This window comes from Amphibalanus amphitrite, unplaced genomic scaffold, assembly GCF_019059575.1.
Source record: "Amphibalanus amphitrite isolate SeventyFive unplaced genomic scaffold, NRLGWU_Aamphi_draft 000158F_arrow, whole genome shotgun sequence".
Lineage (NCBI taxonomy): Eukaryota > Metazoa > Arthropoda > Thecostraca > Balanomorpha > Balanidae > Amphibalanus > Amphibalanus amphitrite.
Genome location: NW_024881653.1, coordinates 41,449 through 62,833, shown reverse-complemented (window position 1 = coordinate 62,833; position 21,385 = coordinate 41,449). Strand labels below are relative to the sequence as shown.

Genomic DNA, 21,385 nt, shown 5'->3' with positions numbered 1-21,385 from the left:
CTTGCTGAACCATTTCCTGCGCTTGTTTAGATATTTACACAAAAATAGAGATTTTACTATAAAGAAATTACTGAAAAGTTTGTGTGGGGGGGGGCATGGCCCCCCGCCCCCCTGTTCCTACGCCTATAGTTTTGAGCCCTAAGGGGAAGTCTTGCTTTAGTGACCGTGAGGTATATATTCCGAAAGAATACTTTAAGACAGCTGGTAATATATCCTGAAGAGCCTGGTTATCAGCTTCCTAACACTATGACTTTTTGAATGCAGCGTTGGAACCATACATAGGTACTTGGCCACTTGGCTTACTGCTGAGGGTTGACTGGAAAGAGGATGAACTTGCAGTGATTGACTCACGACAAATCATCGGCGTCACTTTCTGACTGTGCGCCCCCAGTGTGATAAGCTAATTTACTAATCAAGTTCAGTGTGTCTTGAAACAAGAGACCCTCTTAAAGCAAAATGTAGTCATAAATGAACTTATGGGACACCCTGTACATTTTTCATTTGTCAGGTAAATGTCAGGTCAAAGCCGGTCATCACTATAGGTGCCAAGCGGACGACGAGGGTCATTCCGCGACCAGACCGCGCTGCGGTGCATATGCTAGTCCAATGATCACTTTCGGGACTAGAACTCTTTTGATTGGGAAGTTTTTTATTACAAAACATTGTTATGCTTACGAAGAATTTCACTGCCTTCAAGCGGCCTTGCAAGGCCATGGCCTCAGTAACGTCATGGCGTCATCACTATCAATGAACCACTCAGATGTCTGTTGGGGGTGAACTGACTACAAGAGCAGTAAGCTTTAGTAGGTACCTTATTATGACTGGAATTCACATAACGTCATCCATTTGAAGCCTACGATGGACAGCGACTCACCATCTCCCGCCCAGTGATCCAGTGTTGCCGCCTCTCCACGCTATTTTGTCATAACATAAAAACTCTGCCGGGCGCGAAAAAAAAAATCCCCTTCGATTGGGCCTGTGAAAACGACGCCTGGTGCGCCCGGCTCAGGCTACTAGCGCCCGTATCTTCCAATTTAAAGCAGCGACTCAATCCGATTTAGATAGAACTTCAAATCAAAATTCAATTAACACTAATGAAAAACGCTCAAATCTCGTTAAAACTTAAAAAGAGAGTGCGAAAAACGCAATGGCTGCTAAGTCGGATGGAAAAGCCGATAGAAAAACTTTGTGAATAGGTGTTTGCTCTTTCTCTGAGGAGAAAATTGAAGGATAAATTGAAAGTGTTGGAAGGAAAGCTTCGGTAAGGCGTTTATGGCCAAAGTTTGACACGAAGTACGAACTCGTGCCTAATGATTGAGCTGTTCCAAGCGGCAGCTGTGAAAAAAAAACAGCAAAAGAGGATGCTTAAAGTTAATGGATGAATAAATCATATGGTACACCCTTCATCTAAGCTGTCATGTAAGCGTTGTGGTCAGGGGCGGATCCAGCCGATCCGTTTGGGGAGGGCAAAAGTTTTGCCGACCATCGGCGACCCCGACCCACCACCGCGCCGGTGACCAAGTTACTTCACAACGCCAGTTACACTATCTTACCGTAAGATGGTGTAAAATGTCTTATGTTAACCCGTGCCAGCCGCGCTGGGGCTCCCGGATTTTCACGCCCCTGGGGGATGTTTGAACACCCATATCCCTTCTAACTCGGCTCCTGGACCACGTAGCAACACGCGGTAGGCGGCGTTTGAAAGAGTGTCAACCATAATGACCAAATTACCCCAGTCACTTTTAAGGTCAGATCAGATGTCAGATCACCAGAGCCCATCAAAGGCCAAATCCCGATAATATTTAGGTCCAGTTTCAAGAATTTTTGAAGAACTGGCGCATAACTCGGAAACGAATAGAGCTAGAGCGCCCCAGAAAAGCTAATTTGATAGCACTGTTACTGCTCTTTCTGGATAATTCGCTCAGATTGGACCTAAGATCAACGGTTTAGCCTCCAGGCGAAACTGCCATAATATATACTATTTTTACGGGAACGGATTTTCTGCGATCACTTTTGAATCAAACCTTGTGCGATCTTACTTTTACCGGCATCGTGTTCCTCTCGCGAAGACGCGTCGAATGAGTTATAATTTGATCTTAAAAAGTGAACTTACAACTTTAACCCTATTAGTGGCAGGGGGGGTTGTTTTTATCCACCCCTCAGGTTTTTTGGGAATATCTCCGAAACCGCTGAAGCTACGATGCTGAAATTTTCTGACTTTTCCTAAAACTAAATTGGGCACATTCCCTGAAAATTTCAAGTTCATAACTTTACCAGGGGCGGCTCCAGAGCACTGGGAATTGGGGGTCCTATTCGTGAAGCAAGTCATTTGGGCGAAGATCACGATGCTGCACCAGTTTTACGAACAGTGAATGAAAGGTATCATGTGATAAGATATACAGTTATTGTGCATCCTCTTTAGACACGTTTTTGCTATAATAGGCGGATCCAGGCGTCCAAAAAGGGGGGTTATGTTTTACCTCCCAACATAGGTGCCCTGACACCGCCTATGCATGACCAATACAATTGTAGTCGTTCTCTCATAAGAAAATTGTAACATAACAAGACCATTACCACCCTTTTTAGAAACAGTACCAACAAAAACCTTATTTACTATACTTTTTGTGTACCCCCAATCTCAATGATCTGTATCCGCCTATGATTTTTGAAAATGCATATTTTTAGGATCCATGTGAATTCCTGGTTCATTCTCTATCGATCGGCAAAAGTTGCGTTAAGATTGGTTCAGAAACCTGGCCGTGATAAACAGTCTAAAATGTATCTGCAATTTGCCCGTTTTTACCCCCCTCTACCCCCCCCCCCTATTGACATTTTTTAATTTTTATTTTTTAGAAATGTAGATCACGTTGAGCGAAATCGAATGCCGTTTGAATTTTGAAAATCGGCCCGTTAGATCTCGAGATATCAAGGGGGGGTCGTAAACAGCCCCCCCCCCCTGCCACTAATAGGGGTATACCAGGAGCCTGCCACTAATAGGGTTAACATTTGGTCAAGTCATGACCATGGAAAAGGTCGTGTTGCATATCAGTCGATCCGTATCGTAAAGCTGAACACATCTAAGGTGTTTCTATTGCTCTAGAATGCCTCCAGCAGAAGTTATTAGCGAATTGCTGCAAACTATTGCATATCTTTCGTGACCTGAGATGGTCTCAGGGACATAAGGAGGGGCCACGGGTGCTATTTTCCGGTTCACTGTGTGCTGTTTAGGTTGTAACTCGGTATTGTTAAGAGTGACGTTTCTTATAAATTTAGCACGAATGTTTGAAAGGGCGGATTGACGGGAGCCGGAGCCTACGCTAAGCAGAGCTTGTTGCGTAGAGCCCGACGCCTACCGTCCGATCGCGTAATTCCGGGTTACAGGAGAATTTAGTTGAACGTTTAACAATGCCAATGTTTAACGTGCCCTTCAAAGCCGGACACAGCCTGTCCCACTCCTGACTTTGACTGGCTGCGGCTGCTCCCACCAACCTCAGACCATCCCGGTCAGGAGTCTCAAATATCGAGCGCCGGAGCGACTCAAACCCGGGCTCTCACTACCAGGAATCCAGTACTTTACCAACTGAGCTACCGGACAGGAGGTTTGCCCAAAAAAAGGTGCCTTTCAATTTTCTCTTATTGACTTATAGTGGAGAGGTCGCAAAAATGACCTAGCCCTAGGTCATCGATATAAAAATCATGTGACTAACATTTTGTACATAGGTACTGTTACCCTTATTAACTGCTGAAAGTTTCAAAGCGATCCGTCACTCGGTTTAGCTATGGCAAGCATTGGAAATGTTTTTAGGTTATGTCACTTGACGTGCAGCTATAGTGACTTCGTGACCTTGAGAGACCTTGGTCTGACATTTTCAGAACATATGCAAAAAATAGGTATAAAATGGCGGCTAGGCACGTCGCCGTTTTTTTTTACGCGGAACGCTCCACAGCAATGAGGCTCCCAACAAATGACAAAACTGTGGACTGCTTAGATAATTTCGAATATATAGGGTGGTGGGCGTCTTACCCGACTGGGCATCTTGCCCCGTGTTACCCCACACCATGGCCATTGGCCACACTGCATATGCTTATGCATGCATTCAGTTCAGGGGGTTCAATCTAATATCAGCATATCGACCCAAAATATCAGCAGCAAGTGGTCAGCTCCTTCCTTCGGAATGGCCGTCACGGACAGAAGCCATGCTTTTCGTCCATATAGGCATCGACGCCGTATTAGATTTGCTCATCGCTACATGCTTTGGGAGGGGCAAAAAGATAGTCTTGCCCACACGATTTGGCTTTGGGGAGGGCAAATGCCCATTTTGCCCTCCCCTGGATCCGCCACTGGTTGTGGTCATGTAAGCAAGTCCATGAGATGTTTTGAGTCTGGTGGAAGGGATTCTGTAATCCCTCAATGAAAATTGGGTCTAACTCTTCAGGGCCCAATCTTACCAATGCCGTAAATAGGATTTGGCAGCACTGGCCGGAGTTTACGGCACTGATATCAAAGATATCCTTTTTACTTACATCCAGCTACTCTTGTCCAATGGTTTTGATAGCGCGTGAATGATTATGATTGCTGCCTGAACGAATGCATAAGTGAATGTGGAATAGTTCTGATTTCTGAATGGTACCAAATGCCGTGAATGCGCATGTAAGATTGCGCCCAGCCAGGTTCCAACATCTTTTTTTGGGCCGGTGCTCATAAAGGATATTTGGCCTACAAAACTTATTTTAAATGTAGGGACCTGCTGTTTTATTCTTTTGTTAATTCAAGAAGTTGCTCAAATTTATCTGCTATATTACATTGCGACACTTCAGATCGGGAAAACCAGCTACTTTGTCGAATGCTTAGAGTGCGATATGAATTTGAACGACCCAACAGTGCCAACACCATTATCTCAAGCCCAGCAGGTGAGCGGTCCGAGGGCAAATTGGGCCGCTAAAGGTCTTATATTAAGATTTAAATGTCATGATACGCGAAAGTGAACGAAAAATGGATCAATTTTTTTAGTCTAAGTCATTAAACTAAATTTCTTATAAAACATATAATGATGCGATACTCCAACTCGGTATGCATTATGCACATAAGGAGATGCTACTTGCGTGGCTTTCTTGGTGAATTATGTAGCAACAGACCCAGTAGGCATGAGCTGTCGCCAATCGATTTGCCAGACATGGAATGGCTTCATCTTCCGGCGGCGAGACCCACCACCAGCCCCGGCCTCGTCTTCCCGCCATATTACACGCTTATGGCGCCATTTATCGCTTTACAGCTTCCAATTTCACAGTTTAGGATTTGATCAGTGGAGGTGCGGCCGTGCTGGCGCGCCGGTGGCAGTAGCGGCGCGATGGTGGCGGCCGCGGCGCAGCGCCGACAGTAGCGGCGCGGCAGTCCGGAAAATCGCGCCAACTAACGGCGGCTTAGCGGCGGCCGCAGAGCGATTTTTCGCGCGCCTTTGTCCGGCGGCGAGCGGCGGCGCACCGTCGACGATTTGGCGAAATAGAGTGATTTTCCGCGCGGCGGCCTGCCAATGGTCGACCAGATAGATCCATTACAGAGGGGAATAAACTCGATTTAGTTGAAAATTAAAAAGGGATAGTGAAGGAGCGTCGAGTCAGGCTCGATTATGTCTCGCGGCTCGCGTCGGTCGACATAAATTAGAGACGATCGCCGCGCCACCGCTGCGGTCGGTCGGAGGTAATGGCTAGATCTGTCGACGGTGAATCGGCCGCGGTGCGAACAGAGGTCGGGTGACGTGTACAAAACGGGGTTTGTCACATCACATGTGTGTAAACAGAGGAACAGGTACGAGGGTACGACACAACTACAAGTAACTTTGTCACGAGCCTAGCGCCAATCGCAGACGTTCTTTTTCTTAGGGATGGTTGGGGCTCACTGGCTGGTGAATCAGACCAAAAGTTCTGTTATTATTTGCTTATTTGTGCAACGATTTGGAAGGGCTTCCCTCTTCGCATGCCATATTAAGCATGCATTTTTGCTCGAGGCTTTAAAAGCACTTTCTTTTGAGACTATTCTTAAATCTGGCAGGTCTTCGGGACTATTTTACGCCACAAATCCTCATCATCCATGGAGGCTTTCCAATCCATAAACCTTCAATAGTAGGCCATCACATATGGTCATAAAATTCAGCCCTGTCGCGCTCTAATGGAATTTTTAAAACGCTCTCTGCTTCCCGACGGGGCAGTGCGCTGGGCGGCGGTGGATTTCTCCCCACCCCGCGCGCAGCTCACCCCTCCGATCACTTCATTAGCGTGGCGTCCGAGCAGCTCTGGCCGCGTGTACCTGGCAGTGTAGCCGGCCTCCGCGGCGGTCGGCGGCTGTCCGGGAGGCTGTCGGGCCGACATCAGACACGACAGCCACTGCACGGCTGGCGCGCACCTGGTCGGCACGGCAGACTGCGTGCCGCCTCCGGCTCCGGGCGCCTTCTTCACCTCTGGGTAACGAGCGGGCTCGTCTGCCGGCTGGCCGCCGCGCCGGCGGATGTGGTGTCATTAGCCCGTCACGGCTGATCAGATTGCCAGGGCGGGGAGGGGGAGGGGGCGGGGACAAGGCGGCCACTCAGAGCGGGCCACAAGGCGGCCTCTGACTGCGGGACTGGAGGGAAGGGAGCACCGCCCGGCCGAGGTTGGATCCGACGAGTCAACAGGCCAAGTGACCTCCGTCCGCAGGCTCGTGAGCGGTAGGGATTAGGGAAGCACACACAACAAAACGAGTCAACAAGTTAGCAAACAGCGTGGGTCGTTGTTTAGCTTCGTCTGAAATTCCGGTTAAAATGGATGAATTTAAGGATCAAAAGTAATTAAGGCATTCATAGACCACGATATATAGTGGTCTATGAGGCATTTTGAAATAAAAGCATGCATGAATCATACTATCCTCAATTACTGTACGCTTAAAAAAAACTTTCGATATTGTTCAATCGAGAAATCGAGAATAGAAACTTCGGTGATGTAATTGGTGCCGTTTCGACCTTCGGCTTCGGCACTTCGGCTTCGGCTTCAAAGTTTGGCTTCGATGAGCTCACACTGCAATAGAAAATGGAGTTACCATGCTTTTCACGATACAATCAACTCTCTTTTTATTATACTGTTCGAGGCAAAAGAAAAATACGACATAACGAACATATTTATTGTTCAATATGAAGGGTAAATATCAAGGGGACATTGCTGCATTTATCTCTATGGCGCGTGATGTAAAATGAGATATTCAAACCACAGTGACCTATTTGTGCCTTCAGAGCATAGCACCAATGACAAATGACGGTGTAACCGAATCTTCTGTTGTCAAGCATCATACCCCGTCGAGTACACTTTGCGTTAGTTTGCTATAGTTAATTATGGTACTGACTGACCCTTCCCACAGAGTCCAGCATTGTGGTCATATATTACCGGCTGGTCAGTGCGACACCGTTCATCACCAGAAGCATATCTTTAACGACACACACGCCACAGCGCTCCAAACAGGCCGCTCGAGACAGGACTGTGACGAGCGGTGGCTGCGCGTCGCTCATGAGCTCATTTGACGAGCCCACAGCGATACTCCACCCCGTCAGTGGGACCATTCCGCGCGTCCCTCGCGACACGCCCGAGCGGTACCGACACCGAGCCGACCCGCCGGCCGACCGCCGGCCTATTTGTCTTTCGGCACCTTCAAAGTGGTGCGCTGTTTGCGTCCTTGTCTGAAGGCTCGTCATTACTGCTGACCCGGGCTGACACGCTGCCGTCGCGGACGACGCGTCGGCCGGGCACCCTCCGTCGGCCCGTCGGTGGCTGCGCCGCGGCGGTCCGACGCGACAAAACACGTAACACAAGCCGACGCCGGCGACCAGAAGTCAGCGAGACGCTATTAATGATAATACAAATGTGCTGTGACCGCTCCCTGATAGACGTGATAAACGTGGGAGCGACGGGTTCGTGGGGGGACGGACGTTAATGAGGGGATGTAGACAGTGCAGAGCAGTGTCCCCGATAGGGGAAAGGAGGATGGGATGGGGATGGGGAGTTGAAAGAGAGAGAGAGAGAGAGAGAGAGAGAGAGAGAGAGAGAGAGAGAGAGAGAGAGAGAGAGAGAGAGAGAGAGAGAGAGAGAGAGAGAGAGAGAGAGAGAGAGAGAGAGAGAGAGAGAACCGAGTCACAAACTGAGATACAAAAGACAGCGCTCTGGGCGTTTGACTGGAAAATCCACAGTGGACCTAAATGCAGAATAAACGAAGTGGAAATAAAGGATCGGCTGAACCGAATGCAAATGGCGACAGCACTTGACGTTTCAGCCCGTTTCAGTCGCTGCGGATTATGCAAAGCGAGCCGCTTGCGCCACCTACTCCAAGCATAACACAAAAGGAATCGGATCAGTCGTCGATTTCTATTACGCACCCGGGGCTCTTACAGTGATGCTGTCATTGTAAAGAATCTCATTTTGTCGATGGGTGGCGTCTGCTCCCCGGTGATTAATCGGTGGCACATGTTTCAAATGCAGCGTCATCTGCTCTTCTGTCCTGTGTCCGCCTCTGTTTGGATGTATTAGCGCATCAATAAAAGAAAAACAACGGACAATCCGTTATGCAAATAACGTTTCTTTCAGCTCTGCTGCTTATCTAGTTTGAATCTCGGGTCCGTGGGACACATATTAGGCGTGACAACGCAAAAATGACATGGGTCAATACTAAACATGTCTCGTTCATAAGGATTGTATCAAACACCTCCCACGTTCCCAGATAGCCTGCCTTCCTGATCGCCTGCAGTCTGCCCTCCCTCCATTCTCCCGTCCCCGTCTGCGTCCGCTGCGCCTCCGCAGTGTTGCCGGACGGCTGAAGGGCTCGGTAAACGCTCCGCTCGGCTGCTGTCTGTGTTTGCCCGCTACCAGTCGAACGGTTCTGGCCTGTTTGCTCTTCAGATCGGTCCGATCGCAGTCGGAGCGCTTGAAAGCGCCCGGCCTCACTCTCTGCTAGATTGCTCGGCTTAATTCACTACTGCATGTTTGAGCGGAAATGTCAATTTAGCATTTCAGTTGATTGTGGCAAGCCAATTTGAATAATTACGGTTTCAATCAGCCCGCCGGCTCTTATTGGTGCCTGGAAGTGGGAGATGGGGACGGGGCGCTACTCGCGCGGAAAAGTGCAGCATTTGCCCCAATAAATATCCAGGGAAGTCGTGTGATAACTGGTGGTCGGGCTTGTGTACGACAGCTGTTATAACATACATCCTAGTTGATGGTTATCATATCCTTATAACAGTGATAATCTCAAGTTCCAGGATGAAATACATCAGAGCAGTCCTCAATGGAACTCTGTGTGCCCAAAAACTCCAATATGTTACGCCACAGGAGTCCTCGTGAAAGTCGCAAGTCGCAGTCAATAGTTCGTCCGGGGAACAATAACTGCGGAACTGCCAATGCTGTATCGGTGAACTATCTACGCAACACAAACCTCAGTGGTTAGCTGCGTTGGAAGTTTCCGGTAGGTGGTAACAGGCTGTTATCGATGCTGATCTGTGAAATCAGCACTACATACTTCAGTGGAGTCCATGACTCCGTCATCGTTTCACGTCGCTCATTGAATGGCGTTCTTTGACTCCATTATCACTTCTTACCTATAACTTCCATGGCTCCAGCAGTTTGCTAAGATCAGCCCCTGACTCCCTGACTCCGGTTTGCGACTCGTCCAGAAGACATGCGTCTCGGTTGGAGTCCGTGACTCCAGCAGCGTTATATGCAGTTGACAATGACTCCCGATAAGTTCCGTATCGTTCCGGCCCATGACTCCAGTAATACTCTGTATCAACCAGACCAAGCGACGTCGTCACCGATGTCGCTAGAGATTAGCCGCATTGGTATAATTGGGTCTCAATAGAGGTAAATGGAAACCAAATAGAGTGTAGAAAAGGCGATTAGGTGGGGGGTGGGGGGCAGGGGGTGATGGGAGTCCGGCAGCACGTGGCGGCTTTCTCACGGCCGCTGCATGGTGAGGGCAATGCCCTCCCGGTGTAGATGTGATAAAGGGTACTTCCGTGTGTGCGGGACACAGTGATATGTGAACTAACCAGCTGCCGCGATGGTAATTTGTCCTAGCTTTGGCATGACTGTTTAGTATTTACCAAATATTACCAAGACTACATTTACCAATATACATTATACTTATATATAAGACTACATTTACTTTACCAGTATAGTATTTACCAAGACTACAAAATTGTGATCTGCTTTGATGTGCTTGAAATCTGTTAAGCATTTTAGGAGTAGGTATATGATTTTGAATTTTCACAAATAACAATGGTACTCGTATTATATTTGCTTCATTTCTGGGCATTGATAACCTCATTATTGTCTGCGTAAAGGCACCTGTGGTATAATACCTTGGTAGGCATCTTTCTCGAAGCGTTTTTTCAGCATCGTTTTCTTCACAGCATTTCCTTGTATAATGATACAGTAGTGATCCTAAAAAGATTGTATGACCTGTTATGCAATGCTTTCGCTCCATCATTTGTCACAGAAGGGAGATTGCCAATAGTCGCGCATTTACTTTCATCATGTGTGTGACGGAACATCATAATGAGGCTGTGCAATGTTTTGTTCAGCTGCCAGCTCCATATTTCTGAATGTGCATCAAAAGAACAATGCTGAAGAAATAGTATGCAGTGCTCTAGCGAGGAACATCTTGATATATGTAGTTAGGATTTTAAATGACCTTTTCCTCGATAATTAATTGGAAATTCAATAAAAAGTAAATATTATATTGTAAATATTATAATATAATATTTACTTTTTATTGAATTTACAATTAATTATCGAGCAAAAGGCCATTTAAAATCCTAACTACATAAAAGAACAATGCTTATCGATACTCGCCCATCCTGGAATTTAGGTGCCTTTTTAACTAAGCTCTGTCACCCATTATGTGGGAGAGTTATTAATATAATGTAACGTTTGATACAAATTAAATAATATTCAAAATGGAAACGTGATGGAAGCCTCTGACCTAACACGTCGTCAAATCGTAGAAACATTTATAATGATGCAATATAAATGAGTCTTTGACATTCAAGCTTCTTTAACGAGTCACATTTCGTTTTCGATGAAAGGAAGCGTGAACGAGAGCTGAACGATAGACAGGTGACGCAGTGGCTGCATCAGCCTATTCCCCGGCCATCCGTCTATGAGCACCTGTTACACACACCTGTCGTAAGGGCCAATTTGCACCAGTCCCCGGCGCCAGGTCGCCTTTGTTGACGCCCGATCGCGCCGGCCGCGTCTGAGCGCATCTGAAAGCGACGCGCGCGCGGCCAGGTGCGACGACAATCAGTGGCACGTGTGCGTCGCTATCGTCGACGAATCGGCGCCGATTATGGCGCGCTGGTTGCCGGACACGGCGCAGTGCGTCATCATTACGGCGCCGGGCGCGACAGTTGTGCGGTGCCAATTACGAGCGGGGGGTGGCACACGTTCCGAGCCGCTTTGCCACCGGTTCGGCGTCGTTTTCATTCGCTCTTGTTAGACGCGCGTGGCCGGTAACAAGCGTCGACGCCTGCGGGGCTGTCGGCCGTCCCCGGGGAGGATATTTAGCCGCCGAGCCGAGCCGCAGGGCCCATGGGAGCGACTAGAACACGGGTCCCGGCCACGGGGCGCGGAGGGGGACCGGGGAGCGATACGGCCCGGCGGACGGCGCGGATGGTGACAGCTGGGCCGCTGCCGCCGCTGCGGGATACAGGATCAGGTGGGGACCCGTCATGCCGTGTGAGACGTGGCTCATGATCTTCCTAGTTAGAGGACAGTTACCGCTGTTAGGAGTTGGTTGAGGATGCTGTCCTTTCTTAGGCGGCCGGAGGCCAGAGTAGAGAAAACTCCTATCCTGACCATCAAAATCACTGCCTGTGATTGGCATTGGTCATATAAAGCGCTCTCATTAAGTGTGACCGTTTCTCTCCTTTCAAAGGCTAGAATCTTTCCCTAACGTGGCACTGCCAAGTGCTTATTCACCCTATCAGCATCACTCAGTGCTGCTACTTGCTGGAACTGCTTTCGGCCCAAATACGGGACCATGCAATACTTGTGGTAAATGCACTGGATAAAACGACTGCAGAGGCCCAGCACGCAAGTGAAAGAGTACATGCTTCAAAGATGCTAAACGCATACAACTTTGTTGCATACTGGGTAGGACATGCTGCATTTGAATCGATGAGTCATACCGTTCACAGGTCTCACCATCCTGCACCCCGCCCCCTCGTCCCCTCGCCCCTGGTCTATTCATCCCCCGATCGCCCAACAGTTTGGTCTCATTTCACGGATAATGGTTTTCACAATGTCACACATGGTGCCTAATGTGACCCCCACCAGTCCCCCTGAATATATGGTAATGGCGCTCATTCTCCCCACAACGAGGCCTAATGACCCTTAACGCATTTAAAGGGCAGGACAAAAGACACATCAAAATGTTCGCTATGCGTCCGTATGGCAGGATTGACCACATGCTTGTGGCAGCCCTTTCTCACTACCTTTATTGCCTGAATTTTGCTCCTAAAATGAGAAGGGCAGTCTTTAGCTTGGCTCCGATGTTATCAGTGGATCGGTACTTTTTACCAGGCCTGGTTGACTCTGCCGACGCACACAAATAAAATACCTGCGACAGATAATTTCAATCCTATTACCGATAACACTGTATATGTTATCATTCATTCGCTGATTAATTCAATTATTGTCCCCTGAATGAGAACTGAACAATAAACGTGTTATGATGTAACATTTTCATTTTATTCCGGTATGAATCCTGGAAAACAGTGTTATCATCTTCAAGTAGCGTAAATACCAGACAAAATTTTAACAACCAAAACTCCGCGACATAATTCATTTTTCCAACGAAACCCAGAAAAATAGTAATAGTCGGACCCGGGAACCGCCGGTAGCGGAAGACGCGTGTTGCGGTGCGCCAACCGGGCAATTAGGGCGCCAATGCGTTGGTCGCGGAGGTAACACTATCAGGGCATGGGCCGTGTAGCTGTCATGGCTGCTGTCCGGAGAGGCGAGTTCCGGCACCTCAGTGGCACATGTGGAGCCAGAGACACGCTCCTGGGGAGGTTGGTGTGACATCGGCTCTTACAACTGTCTGCGAGAGGTGTTACTGTCACTCAGCGTGGCTAAAAATGCACCTCAGAGACTGTTTTTGAGAATAGACATTAAGAACGCCGAGATTATCGCGCTAATGAGAATGAAGAAAAATGTTAGAAGTTTGTATTTGTGGTACACACAAAAAGGTTCTACAAGGACTTAGTTCAAACGCCGGAGAAACGAGAAACAACTTTCCGTGTGTGATGAGCCGCGCCTTCAGAGGAAACACACAGCATTTTGCGCGAAGAATCCACCTCTGGTGTGGACGCCCGCTTACGACACCGCCTGAGGCAGTCCCACGGGGCTAGTGCTGAGCTCTGCATAATTGGCCGCACTGCAGAAGGTGGAGAGCGGCGAGTGGCGGGTGAACCTGACCAGTGGACCACTGGCTAGGAACGAGTGGCGGGATCACCGCTGGCCTCTGTGGCCCGACACCATGATGTCGCCGATACATATCCCCGACATCCCTAACAGTTCGCTGTCGACCTGATCATCTGATCTCGATTCCTGACAATTGACATTCTGTCATCACCTGGTGTGGCGCAGCTCACATCGAATATGAGATTGAAAATATAGTAATGAAAGTTTCAGGCGGGAGGCAGTTTTTATATTTTCTCGCTGTCACATAGACTCACTCGGCATAGTCTAACGTCGTTTGGCACGTTCCAAACGAGTGGAACAATGCATAATAAATCATGCACAGTTGCACAAACAACAATGCTTAAAATATTCCCACACACGGACACACAAACCCACGTAACGTCAACGCAACAACGCAAATACGTAATGAAAGTTGTGGGTGAAAAATGGCATACCTACAGCTCGTCACACACATTGAATAGGATTTGTTTAGTGTTAGTACTTGTTTCACACCTTCTGGAAACTGGCTGTAGCGCGCACCTAAAGCTGCAGCAGCAGATGACACTTATTCGTGATAGTCTGACAAACATTGAGACCACCAGCGCTGCCTTCAGCCCTCACTCCCTCTACTGATCTGCCTCCGCTTTAATCGACCGTGACCCCTACCATCACGTGACCTTACCCAGAAGCCAACCGGCAATCACGTGACCCGATATGCGTGCGGCCCTCGCACGCCACCCACGCACTTGTCCAGGGATGAAATACAACACGGTGTTTGCGTTAGCCACCCAATCGCTCTGTGCCCGTCTCCGCTGCCAGAGGACTGCGACAGTGGCGGTAGCGGGGAGTCGTCTCACTAAGGGAGGGGCGAAAGGCAGGGGAGTCCAGTGGCCACAGCACACGAGTCTCGAGTGTCATCGGTTCGGATGATGTCGGTCGAACCGGTGGAACGGGGTTAAGATGAGTTTTTAACTTAACTTTCTTTAACATCGCCAAACACATAAGAACGCTCGCGAGAGAAGGTGTAGGTATAAGAACAAATTTCAGTTTAGAATGGCCAAACTTTTTTCTTATTCATGAGGAGGGAGGCATCATCATATTTGTGTATGTTTGTGCGCACCGCTCTTACATGGTTATTTGAAGCATGGACGGTAAAAGATGTCAAATCTATTTTGTGTTCTTAACGTTGGTGCATTCAAAATATATGCTAGTACTAAGCTTTCTTTATGGATGAAGATAAGAGAGTGGTTTTATACACTTGCTGGAGTGGAAAGTGACTGGAGACATGGTACCCCGAAGATCATTGCACAATATGTGTTCGTAAGTGCTGCATGTAAAAAAAAAAATGCTGACAGCATAATGGTGAGCAGCATCCTCAACACTGCTGTTTACAATATAAGATAATGAATTAAACATACAATAAACAAAATCCAAGCTGTTGATGCGCTTCCACAGCCGGAAACGGAAACCCTTCCTCCAACCGGCCACCGCCATTCCTCGCAGCCAATCTGCCTGAGATGTAGACTGTGCCGCGCGACACACCGGTGTGGCGGTACAGTCTACCCACGCAGGCATCACCTGGAAACTCGCACAGCGGGCTGCTGGAGCCGGGCTGGGCGGCGCCGAGCAACTGCTACCGGCATGGTGGCGAGTCAGTATCCTTCGAATTATCATAAAGAGGCGATTTCATGTCCTTTGTAGTTAAAGTCAAGCTCAAAACATTTTATTGAAGCTGTTTTGTGTTAATTGTATGCAATAAAACGGCATAATTTCATCTATTCCCTGCGCTGCAAGACGGTCCAATGTCCCAAAGGATTTTGGATCTGCTAATGCGTACCGCCGTTTCTAGTGTGGACAGACTTGGTTAGGTATGCATCGCATTTCTGCGATGCATAGTGTGCGCATTAGCATTAGCTCCATTTTCGCCATAAGCAGTCAGCACTCGCCACTCCGCCATCCAACTCTGCTCCGGCGGCGACCCGCACTCCGCAGTCTATAACCAAGCTTAAATCCAGACCTCGAAGCGGCTAACGCGTCCCTGGGCCGCCATTCACTTACATGTGAGATGGAACCGCACTGGCTCGGCCCATCTGAGGCGCGCCGAATCGTGCCAAAGAGGCCGGCGGCCACCGCCGGCCGACCGCCATCACTCCAGTAAGTGGCCGCGCGGCTATACGGGCGCGGATCATCGCCGACCTCAGCGGCACACTATGAATAGTTGAATAGCGGTTATACGTGACCGACGCGGATCATTGTGGCTTCTGATGAACTGACGCGCCTCTCGTTTTTCCTTATTAGGAGCGGTGACTAGGGAGGTTATGAAATGATGGCGTCGTTAACTTCTAAGCAAGCTGGTGATTGTGGTGGTTGCCCTCCTTTAGGACGGGCATTCCAGGTTTAACAAGTTGGATATTATATGATATTCATCTAATGGTGTTCTAGAAGATAATAGCTACGCTTACTTTCCATTAACACTCACTGTTTTTCTATCCAGTATTTCGATTTGGTTTTCATTGCCTGATTGGCCTGCCATCTCGCCCTGACACCTCCAAACGCGCCGCAATAACATCGCTCTTTGTTTTCCCACACATCACTGCCGTCTCGGCGCCACCCGGAGCAAATGACCGTGGGGCAAACGGCGTGTGGGCCAAGCCGACGATAACCAGCCCCGGGCAATTTCGACGCCCATACTTTATTCAACGCTCCCGACGAAACCGCTCTTCAGCCAATTTAATCCGAGATTGGAGTGTATCTTTTCACAGCTTCTGACGGCGGCGCTTGTCGCGGTCGGCGGCAATTGTGCCCGCTCCGTGTTACATATAATTGGCCAATTTTCTGCCCACTCTGCTCTCCACACATGTCGGCACCACGCCAGCCAATCAGCGACGGTCGTCGGCTGCGGCGACCAACCAGCGCGCCGTGCCGCGCTAAGCCCCGCCCCGTGAAGATGGAGCGCCGACGGAGGGTGGCGGCGCTCCTGGAGATTTTATCGCAGTAATTGGCGGACGTTTACACCGATTAGGTGGCAGTCAGGTGCCCAGCGCTGCCGGAAAGCTCGTTCAGTGTCCCGGGTGACGCGGTCGCTGGCTGAGACAGCTCGAACTCCACACAAACACCGCCTTTCCGCCCGAGAGACTCGGTCACGGAGCGGCTCGCCGCGGCAAAACATGAGTAGCGATCGAGAGGAGCCCGCGGCGGCGGCGGCGGCAGCAGCGGCAGAGGCGGCGGCGGAGGCGGCGGCAGCAGAGGAGGCGCCGTCCGAGCGAGCCAGCCCTCCTCCAGCGGCCTCCCCGATCGACCTCAGCCGGGTGCCGCCGGAGCCTCCCAGCGGCCTGGAGGAGACGCAGCGTCTGCTGGCGGCCCGTCTGGAGGAGCACAGGCAGCGGCTGGCGGCGCCCGCCGGCGACACAGCCTTCCTGACCGCCTTCCCCGCGCACAACAACAACAGCAAGACGTCGTTCTACATCCGCGACATCCTGGACGGCAGCAAGTTCACCGGCCGGAGGGATTACCTGGACACCAGCAGTCCAGAGCTGAGCGACACGCAGTCCACAGGTGAGCGGTGGGCTATAGGGTGGACACAGGCTCCGGACTGAGCTAATAACACGGCTAGAAACTATTGATCTGTTCGGGATACGGCGTGCGTGATCTAAAATTTAATGGGATGTGTTTTACATGTCTGTTTAGATGTCATTCAACCTCAATTATAGAATCAAAAATCTCACTATTGAAGCGTCATTGGGAGCAGATCAAACGTAAAACGAGCGGGTCACTTCGGATAAAAAAGAAGAAGCAAAGCTTAACCCGCGCCCCACTGGGGTCTGCGTATAACACGCCCTACTGGGGGGGGGGGGGCTATTCATAGCCCCCCCTCCTAACTCCGAAACTACTGGGCCGATCGTCAAAATTCAAACGGCGTCTGATAGCCCCGGAAAAACTGTCGAGCGAAACCTAATTTCATTGACCTCGAGGTCACTGATGACGTCACAGGTCAGGTCAAAGTAAAAATTATTAGCATTTTGGCTTGTTCACGTTTTGGGCTCTGGCCGCCGTCTTACAAGTCAGATCAGGCTCATTTTTGGATCACACACTCGGGAACAGATGCTCTTGTTACCCTGAGGGTACCAAACTTGTACTTTGATTTTAAGGTCAAGGTCAGGTCATCACAGGTCACGAAAATACTATATCATGCGTCGGTCACGTGACACATGTGTTATGGTCCATTTAGGTCAGAGATTTCGAATGTGATGTCGTCTGTGTCATTCAAGGTCATTTTGAGTCGAATTTAGCTTAGGTCAGGTCACTTTCAGGTCAAAAAAGGTCAAATTTTGAAGTTTAAATTTTTCAACAAAAAAGGTGTCTATTGGATGCAGTTTGAGCTCAGAAACACGATGGTGCTATTTATATTGGCGTACGATGTCAAATACGTGCTGAAAAATTGATTTGAAAAATTAATAATTGTGAATTTTTTGCAATAATGCGTAAAACTTGGCCATTTTTGAAGATATTTAGCTAAAACTTGCTAGAGTTAGTCATAATAATGGGTTCTAATTCATATATTCCGGTTTTTTTCGAAAAGTCAAAAACTTTTTAAAAAAAAATGTAAAAATGTAAATTTTGAATTTTATTTTATAAAATTTTCGAAATTTTCAAAAATTTGAAAATCCGAGATAGCAGTTTGATAGCGCAGTCTATTCTGAGTCTTTCCATGCAAAGAAATGGGATCTAGCTTAAAAACTGAGCCCTTGGGAGCGATTGCCGTGGTTCAATGTTTTGCGTCGAAATCGGCCGAACATGACGTCACTCTGACGTCATTTCCGGCCGACCTATGGTAGCTACGAAGTTCAAATTTTGTCACAAGGTGTCAAATTGATGCAGCCTAAGGTACTGAAAGTTTGGCGTCGATACGTCAAGCGGTTTTGAAGTTATTGCCGAAAAACGGGAGGGGGGGCTATAAATAGCCCCCCCCCAGTGGGGCGCGGGTTAAAGTTAAACATGCTGAGCTTTAACCTGAACCCGAATTTAATCAATATCAGCATATCAGTCAGGCTTAAAATGAGTGTACCTATGCTATTATAGTTTTTGTCTAAAAGTCGTTATAAGGAAGCTCTCGATGATACAAAAATGTTGGTGTTGTTTTTAGTAAATATCCAACAATGTCACGCAATGTTACCCACAAATTCATAACTGGGAATAAGCAATAGCAGAAAGTTTAGCATGTCGTGCGCCAAGTTCATTTAATTAACACTTCGCTACCCAGTAAGTGGGATTACGTTTTGTCTTTAAATAGAAAGGTATTTTTGGTATGTTCGTAATGCCTACCCAGTACCCGTAGACGTCAGCAACAGAGGTGCTCGGAATAGCTTTGATCCACTCAGTGAACTTGCGTGTTTAGGAAGACATATTTACTACTCGGCTAAGATCAGTATTCAGTATCTAAGCCACATGTGGCGCTTATATTTCAACATTGATCAACATTCATCTCTAGCCAAAAACACATTACCAGTTCTCATATAATTTCGACGGACACGCTAGCCAAATAACGTAACGCTTATTGAATGCAACGTCGCCTAGCTGATCAAATATCACTAAATGTGAGCGATGGTGATGCATTGGGCGTTCTTTCGTGGCCTGGCGCTTCAGTGAAAGTGCAAAACTGCTGCGTTCGGAAGCAGTATGAGCAGGTTTGCAAAAATAAAACAACTCCCGGTCGAAAGATGTGGAAAGCTGGTGCTGTTACGACACTGGCTGATTTATGATTATGATTGGACAATCCATATTGACTAGTGCATTGTGGCACAACAATGACAAAATTTCACTTCTACCCTCATACATTGCTGAGCTTTTTACATACCTACTTGTTCTATAATTACAACAGTGAACTGGACATTTACTTTCATTACGAGCACCGTGTCAAGAAAAGAAAGTGAACTCGATTTGTTGTAGAAATACCGTACTGCTCTGAATTCACGTTTACATCAATCAACACGACCACTAACACCTTCCCTTCGTTCGGCAGACACCCTGTGCGACGCGTCGCTGGCGGACGGCGACGGAGACGCCGAGGCCGACGACACCAACGGTGAGGAGCGGCCGTCCAAGAAGAAGTGCTCCTCCGACTCCAAGGGCGGCAAGCCGCGACGGGCGCGCACTGCCTTCACCTACGAGCAGCTGGTCTCGCTGGAGAACAAGTTCAAACAGACCCGCTACCTGTCCGTCTGCGAGCGGCTCAACCTGGCGCTGTCACTGAACCTCACCGAGACCCAGGTGAAGATCTGGTTCCAGAACCGGCGCACCAAGTGGAAGAAGCAGAACCCGGGTGTGGACGTCAACAGTCCGACGGCCGGCGCGACGCCCTCTTTCTCGCCCTTCTCGGCGCCCTCACTGCTCTACCCGAGTGGCGCCCCGCTCCACTCGTTCCCCGGCCTGGGTCTGCCCTGTGTGCTTCCCCACGGCCTCGCGGTGCACCCCTTCTATTCGCACATCAACCGCTGACTGGACGGGCCGCGCGGCGGTGAGTCAGGGCGGCGCGACGGTGAGTCGCAGAGGCACTCACTCGAGTCAGACTCTCCCTGACTCGAGCGGCTCGAGTATCAGGCTCGGTTCCTACAAGACGGTCAGATTCGAGAGCTGAGGACGTACCGCAGGAGCGGAGTGGACTAGTGCGAGAGTTGAGGCTGGACTCTGTCTCTGATGTTGTTTCGTGTTGATTGGCGGAGGTTCATGCTCTCGGGGTTGTCGGCGGCTGCACGTATGCGAAAATGTCACTTGCGGCCGATTATCCAGCCCAGCACATAGTCGAGTCCCGCTAAATCTATTTCAGAACAAAACATCTAATCTAAGAAAGGATGACACAAATATCGCCTAAGAGGTTAAACTCGTGACCGACCTGACCTCAGATTGTTGGTTCGGTGCTGCCGATTTAAGCGCTCCAGCGCTTGTTCCTGTTTGGAAAGTGGGTGTCGTGCCATCCAGTCATAATTGTGCCATGCGGACATACATCTAACTTCCGTGCGTACGCCTCCGTACCCGTAGTAACTACGGGGTTTTATGGTACTCCTCCTAAAAACCTCGGCTGCGGCTTCTCTTTGCCTAAGATCGTGACTCCCTCTGTGGACTCTCTCTCGCTGTGACTCTTCTGGAGTCGTGCAATAGTCGGGAGAACAATAGTCTTGGAGTCCGGAGAACAACCGAGATCTTGGCCGGGCTGAGCATGGCTGAGGTCCGGTCACGGAACAATGTCAAGGTCCCTGAGTGTCTCCCCCTGGGAAGCAGTCGAGTCAGGGCGGTCGTTTCACCGCTATACGTGTCCTATTTGAGGCACCGAGTGATATGAGAGCTTGGAGGTGCGGTAGTCTAGTCGTCCCTTTTGTCAATATTTAAGATGTCACTGGATTGAGTGAGAGTGTTGAATTTTATATCTGTTGTTATATTGTTAGAATGCTGGATTCGTGTATAAATCAATGAATGAAAGACGGTGTTTGGTATGCGTGAAGAGTGGAAGAATGAAGATAGTTAGATTATATTAGTTTGTTCGTAATGGTGGACGTTGCACCAGCTTTGAAAATAAAAACGGCACTCAGTATAGTTCAGCGAGAAGATATTCTAGCTCGGTTATGAACAAATATATTTAGGGGAGAACGGGGTCAATTGTAACATTTTTTGCATTTTATCATCTGGTGCAAACACGTTTGCAGCTATAAAGCTCTTTCTTTTATTTTCAGAAACTATGATGTTTTGTCTTTAAAATGCAGTTAAAACATTTCCGAAATAGCTTCTTTTTCGGGTCAAAATTGTTGTTCGAAAAAGTCAATTCAGCTGTTACAATTCGCCCCAGATACGGGGTCAAAAGTAACACCATCCGGGGACAATTGTAACATGTTCATTTACAGGCTACAGCAACACAATT

The 21,385-nt window shown here is 48.7% G+C and overlaps 1 protein-coding gene across 1 annotated transcript; it reads left to right on the top strand.

The window, feature by feature from the left end:
* Positions 1–16,380: 16,380 nt before the first annotated feature.
* LOC122383191 (homeobox protein slou-like) lies at positions 16,381–20,959 on the top strand. Its single transcript, XM_043369352.1, has 2 exons — positions 16,381–17,031; positions 19,496–20,959. Exons 1-2 carry the CDS (start codon positions 16,644–16,646, stop codon positions 19,969–19,971), a joined length of 864 nt encoding a protein of 287 aa, XP_043225287.1. The 5' UTR covers positions 16,381–16,643; the 3' UTR covers positions 19,972–20,959.
* The last annotated feature ends 426 nt before the right edge of the window (positions 20,960–21,385 follow it).

What these genes read in the sequence shown, in the direction of transcription:
- LOC122383191 (XM_043369352.1), top strand. Translation starts at nt 16,644, where the DNA reads ATGAGTAGCGATCGAGAGGAGCCCGCGGCGGCGGCGGCGGCAGCAGCG. An exon ending in GAGCGACACGCAGTCCACAG is followed by an intron (nt 17,032 to 19,495) that starts GTGAGCGGTGGG and finishes TTCGTTCGGCAG; the next exon opens with ACACCCTGTGCGACGCGTCG.